This window comes from Diadema antillarum, unplaced genomic scaffold (assembly GCF_040938485.1).
Source record: "Diadema antillarum isolate AM-2024a unplaced genomic scaffold, OU_Dant_1.0 scf00000078, whole genome shotgun sequence".
NCBI classification, from domain to species: Eukaryota; Metazoa; Echinodermata; class Echinoidea; order Diadematoida; family Diadematidae; genus Diadema; species Diadema antillarum.
Genome location: NW_027270967.1, coordinates 677,501 through 692,076, shown reverse-complemented (window position 1 = coordinate 692,076; position 14,576 = coordinate 677,501). Strand labels below are relative to the sequence as shown.

Sequence of the window (14,576 nt, the reverse complement as noted above, 5' to 3'; positions counted from 1 at the left end):
AAGTCCGACCTGTCTGTCGGACCAGCAGGTACCCAGCTTTTCCATTTTTTACTGGTCTCTTCCTGAAAAAGTTACTTGTCCAACAGTGGTTTTCACTGGTAGTGGACCTTTGGACCGGTGCCAGTGTTCAGCATTGATGTACATAGACTTGCTGATTGTCATTGTTGTTTAGTTTCACTTTTAAGGTATTCCTTTTTCTCTATCTCAGTACAGATTTACGCTTGTGGATTCTACAATATTTATCGGGACTTTTTCACCACCATTTTCTTGTCTGAAAAAAAAAAAATTATTACCAGAGAGGAAAGGGAAGAAGGAAGGTGTACAGGAAACACACATATGTGTATTATTTAAAGTGTATGTATTACCATAACTTTTTGCTGTAGTTTGAACTTTTATTTTATGTACAGTCATGCTTATAATCAACACTACTTAAGTTTTGGGATATTTACCTTGAAATATACAAGAAGTTTGTATCATATGTTGTAATGTGTACTACTAAAAATAAAAATAAAAATAGAAATAAATTCAGGATTACATCATAGTAGAACAGATGGGATAAATAGTCCATTGATAAAAACACATAAGGTTGGCTGTGTGGTTGGTCCCCTGCAACAAAATCATGAATCTTTCGGGTGGAGGTATTACATACCTAGTTTCTTACAATGTTATTAGCACATAGGCTTGCAATTTGTATACTGTATCCTATGCAAGCCTTACAGTGTACTCTAGTTGCTGAGTTTTTAGACCCTGTAGCGCCGGTATACCAATGGAGCGGGAAGATTGGCCCTGCTCAGATATACAAAAGTTCGAGAATCCCTGTACCGAATTGTGAACAGATCCATCACTGATTTCTGTGTTTACAAGTACATGTACTCACACAGCAGAAGAATCTCAACTTGAGTCAACTGTTACTGATGAAGTGTGCGCTTCGATGCACATATTCACCAGTCATGGTTTTCAGATGTACCCAGTGGGCAGCCAATGAACCAGGCCACGTATGCATCCCCACACTATATGGGGTCCTGAGCCCCATGTATCTAATGCCTTCAAAAGACTCAAGTACCATGACGGTGCCCATTGGTTTGTACTCTTGCTAGTTTCTAGTTTCTATATCATGTACAGTGTATCAAAGCTCATCAAGTCGTGGGGGAATTTTGCTGGGGAAATTATCATCTTTTCAAAGGTCTTTCAAGTAGGCAGCACTGCCTTAACAAAGATGAGATTGAACTGGTGATAAAAGCTACTCACAATCAAGGAAAAAATTACACAAATTTCCCACTTGGAGACCAAAACATTAACTTTAATCGTCAAAGCAGATGATTTTATGAACTGGAAATCTTAGAGGCTTTTGATAATCCTGCAGCTGACACACTGTGAATAACTGTACACATACAGAATATATGGATGTGACAAAATAGTGCTCAAATGATAAGTAGGTTGTTATTACTAGTACTACAAGTGTATAACTAATATCCGAACAATTGTTAAAAAGTGTCTTCTGGGATTTGAATGTGTTTAATTGGGTGTGTTTGTCAACTTTCACTTCTGGTACAAAATTAAGGTTTCCAAACAACTTTCAGGGAGTTTTGGGCAGTTGATAAATGCAAAGTTGTTTTGATCATGGGGATAGAAATACATTTCTGAAATGCCGAAAAAAGTATGATCACAAACTCATTTGAGCCAGAAAAGTGTTTCTGCAGAGTTGATAAACGCTGAATCGTTTTGAAACAGGTTTATAGTTCAGACCTGCCTATGCCAGTCACTGTCAACAACATATAGATCTACACTCATTGGGTCAAACTGTGCAATGGAGTGTGCAGTGACAGGGCCTCCCAGTGGACTCACGACTGAGTTGATAAATGCAGTATCTCGAGAAATGTGATCTGAAAGGTGTTTGCAAACGCATTTTGATAGTGGGTATTGAAATGCGTTTCAAACATGGGAAAGTTGACAAATGCAGCCTTAGATGATTTGGGTGTTAAAAACAACTGAACCTATCGATCAACAGTGGTGAATCAGGGGTTCATGAACTTAGAGAGGCATCATTTAGTGTGACCACACAGCTGTTTTCTCATGTGATCAGTTGCAGTTTACTACTACAGTGATGTGAATGGTAGTGGATACTATGCTTTTGCGCACGCACACACTGAGAGTCAGCAATACTACAGTATGCAATTCACACACGGCAACCATTGTCCGTGCTTGTGGTTTTTCTTCTTGTTTTTTTCTTGTGTTTCTTATTCCCCTGGTAACTTGGAAAACTTGTTAAATGTGATGTAATTGTTTTTTTATTTTTATTTTTTTTTTGGTTTCCTGTCTTACACCCAACTGGTAGCTTGAAGAAGTACTCAGCAACCAGTCATTTGTGGCATTCACACTGAGGCGAATTATTGGGACCCCAATCTCGATCCGTAGCTTAAGATTTTCTACTCAGTGTGTGGATATGAAAATCTTAGTAAGTAGTGTGATGAGCATTATGATTCTAATCCCAAGAAATCTTGCGAGTACCGTAGAATGAGAAATTTTAGCATGCAATTCAGGGGCGGATCCAGGAATTCCGTAAAGGGGGGGGGGGGCAAACAATATTTCAGGTGCTACTTCCGGGTTTCATCTCATTTTTTCTTTTTATTTCTTTTGTTTTAATAACAAGTAAAGAGGGGGCGTGCGCCTGGTGCACCCCCCTCTGGATCCGCCACTGCAATTTACATGAATTCTGCAAAAGACATGACTCACAGAATTAAGATGCGCACAAAAATTCTTATATACACTATACATGCACTGAATTCCTGTAGCAATTCATAAAAATTTCTTGCTCTCCAGTATTTGAGAAGTGGTGCAATAATTTGCACCTTGGCAAGTGTCTGAATGCTGTTGTAGAGCAGATAATCTCGGAAATGTTCATCCCATCATTCAACACACGCATCATAGCAGTACATGATCACAAGGGCAAGGGTCATCATTTTGGTCGGTTTAAAACTTGCACAGTTTGGTTGACAAATTATTAGGATCAGCAGTTAGTCAATAGTGCGATATTTCTGTCCATCTGAATGTGCGCAAAAGATCTCGCCATCTGGAGCGCAATTGACATATCACTATTTTGACTGTGTGAATAATACAATTATTCAAAGCACATTAGGCATTTTCACATCAGCCCAATAAAAATCCAAGCTCGAGACATTTTTCGCGATCGCAAATTAGCGCGCTATTTCATTTCCTATTCACATCAGCCCGAAGAGAATTAGCCCGAAATTTTTTCGAGGTAATTCGACAGCTGAGCATGCGCAAACAGTGTCGGATATGCCATAGAGCGCACGTTTTCGGGTCACACACGCTAGGCATGATGGCATGCATCGCGCTCATTTCTTGAGGCGATTTCACATTATCAAATAGCGCGCTAGTTCGCTACGTTATCCCGCTATTTCAGAAATTTCCCGAGTTGGACTCGAGAAATTTTCTCTATCAGAGCGATACAATTAGCGTGCTAATTTGTGTTCACATTATCAATCAGTGCGCTATTTCGTGATCGGGTTAATTTCCCAAGTCAGAAAATAGCGCGCTATTTCGAAACATCGGGCTGATGTGAAAACGCCTACAGAGGCAATCTACTAGGTATGTGCCTCTGCTCTTTATAACCGTTGTTAGACCCTGCACAGTCTATCACAATGTGATGGTATGTCCCCATTGTACATTTGACATAGTTTTGCCTATTGTTTATATGTGTTTGTAGGATTACATGTTTGCCAGGTATTGTTACTATTTCCCACCTGCAGGGTTAGTTTGGAGTAGGAGGTGTTATCTGCAGGATCAAAATAGTTCTAAACTTGGAGTTCTTGGCATACATCTACACATAAAGCAATGTGTAGACATGTACAGCACTGGGAGACAAACATGATTATACTGACTCACACACACACACACACACACACACACAAATGTCTAATAAATGCATCGAGTATCTGATTACTACCCCCCATACTGTATACGCTATAATTTTCGCGTACATAAATTTTTGCGAATTGCCGCTGTCACACATTTTCGCGAGTGGTTAAATTCGCGATTGGGGGACCAGAGAAAATATGAAGTGGCAAAGAAAGTGTGAATTTTCAACTTACTAGCAAATAAGAATTATACTAGTTATACACTGCATGAAAAAAACTTACCAAACTCTGCGAACTAGTAAGTTAGAATTCAACATTTTTTAAGTGGTTAAGTCCATCGCGCTAGATTTCTGACGAGTGGTCCCCTTGCGATAATGGATTGGCTCTCTACAGTATTCGTAAGTAGACGTGGACGTGCGTAAGCCAGTATGGTCTGTTCGGTAAGCCGTGACATGGTATACTAGTACTGAAATGTTCGTATCATCAAGGCAAGGGATTCATTTTGGAAGGTAATATTTTCGCGTGTTGTTAATTTCGCGAATAGCTCCCGACTCGCGAAATTCGTGAAAATAAAACCCACGCGAAATATATAGCGTATACAGTATACTGTACATCAGAGTCTAAAGGATCTTTGTATTTGATAAACAAGAAAAGAAAGTATCAGTGTGCTTCCCTGTATAAGACTCTTGTATCACTCTTGTATACCGGTACCGAAAGTTGTCATTACTTCCTTTTGAGGGTCGGCAGTTCCCTTCTTTTTCCTTTTCTATAGTGTATTAGTCCATGCAGCAAGTGTAAATGAAGTTGTAACCTGTTCTTTTATTGTGTGTGTGTGGTTTTTTTTTTAGTGTGTGTTTTAATGTAAACTGCAATCATAACTTGTAGAGGCCTGTCAAAGGTTGCGTTCGAAAAGCAATTTGAGGGTTTGTCGTGATGAAATAACAATATGCAAAACTTAATTACATCTAGCATGTGATTTGCTTACAGACTTAAGCATCTATAGAGCAATTGCCACATCTAAACAAATATACGGGGAGACTTTTCAAGTACACTTCTCTCTGTGTCCTGTTGAAAAATGAAACCAAACAGAATCGGCATGAGTCTAGACAGTGTTAAAGGGTGACACCTACAGTACAGTATGCTGGTACATTCTGGGTGAATATAATAAACTGATCTCCTTTTTGCTCGTACAGGTAACTCAAATAGCTACAAAACCTATACCATGAAATATTTTGTGAGTATAACATCTCGCGAATAATTTGGATTTGTGAGACAGTTTTTTGAGTGGTCGAATTCATGATCGAGAGCCACAGCGATGGAATGAGGAATAAGTATATAATTCCCTTTTCTAGAGGAAAGTTTGTGATTTCCTACCTTGGAGATGGTATACTGCATTTGTGTTACTATACAGGAAACAATGCTTTTGTTAGTTGCTTATTGGCAAGTATCAGTTATGAAATTAGTTAAACTAGCAAATATAAACCACAGCAAAATATACGTCCACATTATGCCTGTATTGTACATAATTATACAATGTATCCTGTGTGCTTGTATCGTATGTAGTGGTTTCTTATAATATGTAGTACTGGTCTATCAATACAAGATGAAAAGTACTATGGTTCTTGGGAGATCAGCAACCATCGGGAATATGGCAAACAGAAATGACTCTGGATGAATGCTCATCTCCATGGCAACCAGTGGGCATTTCACAAAGGCTAAAACCTGTTTTCCTCACTTTATGCCCTGGGATTTGGCGAGTGCATCGCACGCTGAGCTGAATGTATTGTACAGAGTCAAATCACAAAGAGACACTTTCTCATTCATTTGTACAACACATTCATGTCATGATTGAATAAATGTTGGATCTCTCATATGTGGGCTGGCTTCAGTGAAGAATACTGCTAGCAGATTTTGATCTGTTAAATCTTTGTCAAGGTCAGACAAAACAGTATTAATTAATTGAACCATGTTGGTGCACTGGGTGTAGCACCGTCTGTGCATGCCATTGATTTGTGCTGGTGTGGAGTAGGCAGGAGAAGAAACTCCTACTGTAGGCTCTGGCTATTCAAAAATACATAAATTATTAGTGCAGTTTATACAGTGTACATAGGACGTAATCATTTGCCGATTCTCCATCCCTGAATCTATTACAACACTTTATGATGCATTGTTTTACGGATGGTTATTGTGTGACATGCCAATCTGCCCAGGACCACACAACTGTTCTAATTAGGGAATCCATGACTAATCATACAAGTGTAGGTGTATAAATAAATGACAAACTTTTGTGCTATTTTCTACGTATAACACACAGCTCAAGGAGGATGTCAGTTAAGGTACACGTGTCTAGGATCATTGAGTGCAAAGTGCAATAATAATAATAATAATAATAGAGAGACTCTTATAAAGCGCTCATTCTACCTAAAAAGATACAATGTGATATAACAAAATGACGAAGGCATCCAATGCAGATGCAGTGGGATCAGAGGGTTTTTTTTTTTTTTTTTTTTTAACTTGCTCAGTGACTGATGTTAGTATTGACAATTGCCCTTTGGGATGTTCGGGGTGATGTTAATCAAAGGCCCAATTTAACAATGCATCCAGTTTAAAAAAAAAAAAAAGATGAAAAAATGTGAGCTACATACACATGGATGTAGTCATTACACGCTGCCAGAGTCTGTGATGTTGTGTTCACACAAAACCAGGAAAATATAGGGGATGCAGACAAATTTTGAATGCTTTCAAAAACAAAAGATCTGTGAAGGACTGGATTTTGTGACTATTCTCAATATTTCCAGTGCTAGACAGTAGTGGTAGAATAAAACATTTGGTGAAAGGTTTATTAACATAGTGATATTTGTTCATAGGTCACTTTCATATTGGTATCTAAATTGAGCTGAAATTTCAAAATTTTTGTATGCTGGAGTTTCGTTTTGTTTTGTTTTGTTTTTTTCATGTGCTTGATCATATTACATCACACAGTTCGCACATTTTTGTCCTTTCTGAAATTGTACCACCACAATGTATTTTAGCAATACAGATATCTTTAAAAGCACAGATTCTTTTCCTTGGTTGCCAGCCTTTGACTGCAAGCACAATGTCATATTGTGTGTATGAGGGGAGGAAGGGAGGAGGGATGAGCCAAAGTTGTGTGTGCCAAGATGTAGGAAGTGGCGTTAGCTATTTTGAGACGGGTTGCTAGGAGAAAGATGAAGAACACTTCCTAAAACAACTATATGAGAGTAACACAATCAGGTTCATGTGTATTTACAGCACTTCAAATCTTTTTGAAAGAAGACAAACTTAAGCAATGAACACCATTCAGTTTTCCATGCATATAGTGTCTTATAGCCTTTCTTCAATCACTAGTTTGATTTGAAACTGAACTAAAAAGCAAAATGCATTACAGCTGTACCTGTATGGTTGTATGTACAATTTTATACTTAAAGACAGTTACAGTTGATACTTTCTTCTTGATTGCTATGTTAGGATGAATGTGCAGTTGTATACCTACCAATCATTCTAATGAGAACGTTCTGATTCTATTTTTTTTTTTGGAAAAGTGAAACTCAATACAAACTTTTATTCCATGTTTGTGAAGACCTGCTAATGATAATATATGGGAAATGGGGGAAATTTTGTATTTTGGCAATACTTTCTCCCATTTATTCCTCATTTATTGAATTTCAGGGTTGTCAGGGTATGAGAAGGATGAGATATAGCAGTGTTATTTGGCTATTTGCTTTTAAAAGTGTGGTAAATAAATGGGACACTATAATACATTGTGCAGACAGTTTTGGGAAAAAAGAGCTTGCATTGTCTCATATGTTTTGTAAGCATTCTCTGCATATGTATGGGTTTGAGTGAAGTTGACATTTATCTCCTAACTCTCAGCCATGAGCCTTGCTTGCATTTATTTGAATAGAAATGGGTCAAAGATTTTCCCACGCTGAAAAGTGAGTGGTATGCTCGCCGTCTTGACAGCAATCATCCATTCACTGTGGAGTAAATGAGGATTTGGTGTAATTTTCATGACGGACGCAGATATTCTGTTTTTTGTGGACAGTGCATTCGGAATGGTTATTTTTGTCAACATGAAGCATTGTCTTGTTTTGCGAAGATGACAGTGCAAATTTAGAGAAAAGGTCAATTTATTCCTGCACTCCATCATGTTATTTTTCCTTCTCTTCCCCCTCCCCTTTTGTTGTATAAACAGTTCCAATGCATGATATGATAAGAGAGATAAAACGCAAAGAAGACATCCATTTTTCATCTGGCTTGCAGGAGCAGTGTCACGTGTTTGGGTGTGTTTGTATGCACACCATCAAATTTGATGGTGATTGATGATTTATTTATATATTTCCTCTTCTCCATCTGATATCTTTTTGTAGCATGGAAGGGGGAGAGCTCTTCAGCAGGATACAGGAGAGGTCAATGTTCACAGAGAGAGGTGAGTTAGAGTAGGGCGTTGACCCTGTAGATGGTCATCTGGTCACTGGACAAGATGCACCTGTCTCGGACCAGGAGTATTCGAAATAATCTTTATGAAGAATTACCCCCCTGTGCTCAGAGATGCATACTCTAGTTTAAAAACAAAACAAAAAACAAAACAAAAAAAAACACAACAACAACAACAACAAACTAAATCCAAACGGAAAGAAAAAAGATTGCAGTGAGAAGTGATGCATCCTATCAGTGATTACTTTTGTACCAGGTTTTGTACATGTATCTTAATCATTTTTTTTTTCTCAAATGTGAATTTAGATAAATAATTTGAATTTCAGATATTTTCTGTTAGTGCTCTAATGTTTTCAACTGATGAATACATGCAGACATAACTCCACAATGGTTGCTGAAAGCTTTAAATGCTCTGTGATCATCTCTTTAATATGCTGTATTCCTTGCCACTGTGACACAGGGTTTTTTTTTTGTCAAAAATGTTTGTAAGTGTGTGAAATGACTGTACACATTCTTCTGTCATGATATGCAGTTCTATAAAGTAGTTGTGTAGCCAATGATGTTACATTGTGTCTTGTGGAAAACTTCAAATAAAGGTAATTCAGAGTGGAACTCTTTGAAACAACATCTGTTCTGTGGCATATACATGTACCTTAAGTCCATCAATATTTTTTTTTCCACTTCGTCCTTACAGAAGCGGCAGAGATAGTACGTAGCATAGGTCTAGCGGTGCTCCACCTCCACAATATGAACATTGCACACCGAGACCTCAAACCAGAGAACCTCCTCTACTGCGACAAGAAAGCACAGTCGCTGCTCAAGCTCACTGACTTTGGTTTCGCCAAGGAGACGACGACGACGAACCTCCAGACGCCGTGTTACACACCTTACTATGTCGGTATGTCACAGCCCTGTACTTTTGATTGCTTGATCGGTGTGCACACGATTAAGAGTGAGGAATACTCCATAGCAGCACTGAATTAGAATACCTGTTTAATTGAGAGCACTTTGCTTTTTGTGTAAAACACCACTCCTGTGATGATGATATAGATGAGGATAATAACGATAAGCCATGTTCATTCAATGCCATGGAGTATGATGAATTGTAATTCCAGGAAAGAATGACAACAGTTATCACTGGAAAGGTGATAAACCTCAATCCATTCATTAGGGAAACATCATGCATTATCACAAAGAATTCTTTCGAAGAGCCATAAAGATTGACAACAGTATCACTTGAAAGATGATACCGTTAAACCTCAGTTTACTCATGAGGGGAGCATTATGCATTATCACAAAGAATTCTTTCCAAGAGCAAAGCATGTAGTGTGACACCACCCAACGACTGCCGGTGTCAAAGGTCTGTAGTTACAAAGTTCTGGCATTGTGCAAGCATATTTTGACCTTACTTGACCTCAGTTGATTAGAGGTGACTTTTATCTTTCTTTTGTAACTGCTGAGGAAGCAGTTAAAGCTTCATATTATAAGCAAGCAACCACTGGATCAATGGCTTTGGATAACCTCTGAAGGATAAGGCAACGAGGAAAGAGTGCCTTGACTCGGGGCGCGACCACTTAAAAGCCAAAGGACACGAACCAGGAATATTTTGATTGCTATTATAGGTTCTTATCTGCTGAGCTACATGTACAACATCCTCAAATATTTTAAAGGAAACACAATGGAATGCTTTAATACCATAGAATGACTTACTGGAATTGTATTGTTTGTTGTGCAAAGTTATTGAAGCAAAAGGAGAGAAAAAAAAAATCCCCTAAAGCTCTGTGCTGACATAGTTGGTTTCAGTTTCTGAGAGAAACAAGCAAAAGAAAAGAATCTGCAGGTTAAGAAAACATTACCTAATGCTGCCGACTCTGGTTTATGATGTTTCATGTACAGTGTGCAGAGAAAAAGCAAACTATAAGCAGGCAATAAATGAATGCTGTGTAATAAATCTATCCTATCTTTTGCCCTTCCTAGCTCCCGAGGTTCTTGGCCCAGAGAAGTATGACAAGTCATGTGACATGTGGTCGTTAGGCGTCATCATGTACATTCTGTGAGTATCCCGTGCCTTTCCGTGTGAAATGTCCAATTAACTTAAAGGTCCCGTTTACCTTTGGGAACAGTGATTTAAAAAATGTTCAAGATATCACATTTGATACATATGTGTAGGTCTGTTGTATCATAAAACATCCTACCATATAAATTTTCACAATAAAGCCAAAAATATATGGAGATATCAGCATTTTTCTCATTAAAGCATAACTGTAGATGGTTTAGTCTGGAAACTTTTTTATTATAACTATTGTTCACATTTTGTGCATTTAACAATACTTAACATCAATTATACAGATTCAAATTTTTACAGTGGTTGTTTCTATCCCAAACTCACATTTGAGAATTATTTTGAAGCACTAATGCTGGGTTTTTGTTTCATCTGCAAATGGTAAATTATGCCTTTAATCATTCCCATAGCCAGCCTGTTTGCATTTTTATAGTAGCCCCACTGAGAGGATTAGATAAAGTAGGCAGATCACATAATTAATTTTGTGAAATTTGGGCTTTGTTTTGATGAAGCGATCAGACAAGACACAGTCTATGTCGATACAATGTATTAGAATCTGATATCAATCAGCTCAGCTTCAATGCATGGTAGGAAGAAATGGGAAGTGTTCTCAGAATTCTTATCATTGCAGACCCAAGAATGCAACTTCCTTGTGAAGAAAAAAAAAAGAAGAAAAAAAAATGTAATGAAGATCATGTGGTGACTTTATCATATAACCACTCTTGATTGTTTGATCTACCCTGTAATCTTTTCTTTACCCTTGTGTGGTATTTAAAAAAAAAATGATAAAAAAGAGGTTTTTATGTGCCTATGTATCTGTTATCTATGAGAGATTGTGAAGTTGTATCATGTTTAAACATTGAGGGGAAACCCCAAGGAAGAACTGTAGGTTGAAGATAGAAATGGCCTCGATGCTATTGTTGATCTTGCCTTAAAATAGTCATGATGGACACTATAACACTACACAATGTATGTTAATCTGGATATTGGGAAGTTTATCACCCTTGCTTCCGTGTAACTGAGTTCATGGATAGTTTTCTTTCTCTGTAATTAGCTAAGCCTGAGAAGATCTTTCTTTGAATTGTGTAATGGACTTTACCACCAAAAAAAAAAATGAAAAATTCTACTTCAGCAGAAATAGCATAGATCCAGGTTTTACCTTACGAAGCTCCTTAGCAAGTCTTGATGAAGCCTTCTTCAAAAAAAAAAAAAAAAAAAAAAAAAAAAAGGTTTGTATGTCATTGGTTAGTTCCCATCACATGGTATGCAATCTCTAATGTGATTTTTCTTCCCTGAAAGGAATTTTCTGTAACTGAGCTCTCAGTGATGCAGCTTTCACAGAATTTTGTCAATCCCAGGCTGGATGAGGCTGCCAATATTAACATTTTATTGATAAGTTCTGATGCATGCTCAAATACTCATACACTTGATAGAAAGGTGATAACAAATCATAAATGCAGTATAAGAGATGCTTGATGAAGTGGAAGTGGTGTTCCCATGGAAGAGAAGTACTTTGAATCCATTCTTGATGCAGTATAATTCACAAGTGTTTTACCTTGATGACTAACGTATATGAAAGGAAGATAATGATATTGCGATCCTTTGTTCTAAAAGAGGCATAGATGCCACATGTAAAAATTTTGCAGTATTTTGTACTGTTTTTTTTTAAATGGTAAAAATACTGCAGGTTTCATTGTCACTGTCTTTCCCAAATTGTATTGTTGCATTCTATTATTACAGCAAAGGCCAAAATACAGTTTTTCAACCGAAATGCACGTTTTCAGCCTTAAGAATACTGCAGTGTTGTTTTCATGGTTGACATCCCTGAAGAGGGTTGAAATTGTGTGTAAGTTATAATAATTCATGGTTGCTATGGCAGTGACAGGAGTGCTCACAGCTGATTGGCTGTTGCCTAGCTGTTGTCATGGCTACAGCATTCATCGTAAGTTGCAATCACTCATGAAGAGTCTATCATCTTGTCCCATAGGCTGTGCGGCTTTCCGCCGTTCTACAGCAACCACGGCATGGCCATTTCACCGGGCATGAAGCGGAGGATCCGCAACGGCCAGTACGAGTTCCCCGACCCAGAGTGGAAGAACGTGTCGCAAGCCGCCAAGGAGCTCATCAAGAAGCTGCTCAAGACAGACCCGGCCGAGCGGCTGACCATCGTGGAGTTCATGAATCACCCGTGGGTCAAGGTGAGCCCGAAACATTCGGACACTTACCATGTGACCTAGATGGATGTGACCATGTTAAAAAAAAAAGCAAAAACAAACAGAACCTTGTCACCGTTTATGTAAATGTGGTAGCACAGTGTGAATGCAAGCAGTTTATTACAAGATGCATTCGAATTTAGCTACCTTTCCATGATCAAACTGACTTTAATGAATGAAGTTTAAAAGTTAGACAAACAGTGTTGAGGTAGCTTCAGCAAAATTGGATATATAGAATGAAAACTGTTTCACATGACTGTCTGGAATATAATGATACTTGTCACAGCCACATGTGCATATCAAATGAGGTGACATCTCACAGAATCTACCATTGATTTGTACAGAAATTATGTTATGAATGTTAATCATTTATAGCAATCAATGGTGACCCCCTACATTCCTAACTCTAATCATTACTTAGTCAGTGCAACACAGCAATGATGGGGATTTCCTCTCAAAAACAAGGAATATAAGTAAAATATGTGGCAGGATGATTAACCCATTGAGGATGGACTGATTTTGCTACAACACGCATTTCCCACAGACAATTGCCAAAGTATACTTGGGACTCGTCCTCAATGGTTTACAACCTGTGAGGCAATAACACTGTCTCTCTAGTTTGCTTACATGTAAGTGGTTGTATGCAACATTGCTTCTCTTCTTTCTTTCTTTTTTAAGCATGAGGAACTTTAAAATCCAATAACTTTCTTTTAATTATCTATGTCCAGATTTGATATAAGATTTACGACCGTTTGTGTGATTTGACTCAATCTATTAAAGTCAGTTTGGACAGGGAGTGGATTATTGCACTCAGAAGATTGATATGTATCAAAGCAAACCTAAGCTGCCTGAGAGGAGCTCTGTGGACAACTCTTTTGTTTATGTTGTGTCTAGCAAAAATCCAAAAATGCAAACACCCAAACCCCAAGAAAACATACCACTTCAGGAAAGTCACTCAATAGCACAGGATGAATTGCAAATCATTTTGTTTTCTTTTCAGAAGAATACATATGAAAATAGCCCAGTCTGATGTCACCCATTTCATTTTCACTTTGATTGCTATTCTTTCCTTTTAGAGATAGATTCACAAAAAAAAAAACAATGGCACATTAACGTCAGCATTGGAGTGTTTGGGATTTATTGTGTAGACAAAAACCAGTAATTCCCCTCCAAATGGTTGTGTCGGCCAGTTAATGTTATTACCTCTGCTAAGGAAGGAGGAGGTTAAGTGATCATCGGCATTGGTTTGTCTGTTTGCAAAATACCTCAAAAAGTTTGATACAGATTAAAATGAAACTTGCATAAAGGGTCAATATTGACACAAGGAAGACCTCATTCAATTTCGGTAGTGATTTGGGAATTTTATGGATTTTTGAAGGATTTTTCATCTTTTTAGCATATAAGGTCGACGAATTTGGGATTCAAGCTGCACGTACTAGAGGTTTACATATATGCGCACTAAAGGGCAAGGCGCCTTGCAATAACGTAAACAAAAGGCTTCTTTTTTGGGAAATTGCATGCGTGTAAGGGTAGAAATGAGTTGCTGGCTTGGCAGAGGTACATGTATGTACTGTCCGAGTGCGTTTCTATTTGATGCAAAGTTATGCATTTATCATAGCAAGGCAATAGCACTGTTACTGCAAGCCTTTCCACCATCAGCTAGTTCCACCTCAAAAGAAAGAGAGATAGATAGGTAAATAGAAAGAGGGAAAGAGAGAGAATGGAGAGAAAGAGTATAATTCATGTCTAAGTTTAGCTCAAAGTTCCAACTTTTCATTGAGACTTGGAATAACTCCTTGAGTTTTTGGTCATTGTGATTTGACTAATAGTTCGTTCAATCCAATAGTCATTTCCATAGTGTAAAACACACTGAAGAGCATTTAGAGCATTCTCCAAAGCCAATGTTATAATTGGATGCCACAATATGAAATCTATATCCAGAGGTACACTGTATATCACGAACAT

At 37.9% G+C, this 14,576-nt stretch overlaps 1 protein-coding gene across 1 annotated transcript in view; it reads left to right on the top strand.

The window, feature by feature from the left end:
• The window catches only part of LOC139717597 (MAP kinase-activated protein kinase 2-like), a 50,269-nt gene that overhangs the window by 32,432 nt on the left and 3,261 nt on the right, over positions 1-14,576 (top strand). The window contains exons 3-6 of the mRNA XM_071629107.1: positions 8,270-8,328; positions 9,031-9,234; positions 10,314-10,389; positions 12,386-12,596. Coding sequence (XP_071485208.1) covers positions 8,270-8,328; positions 9,031-9,234; positions 10,314-10,389; positions 12,386-12,596 — 550 coding nt within the window. The remainder of the gene's footprint in view (positions 1-8,269; positions 8,329-9,030; positions 9,235-10,313; positions 10,390-12,385; positions 12,597-14,576) is intronic.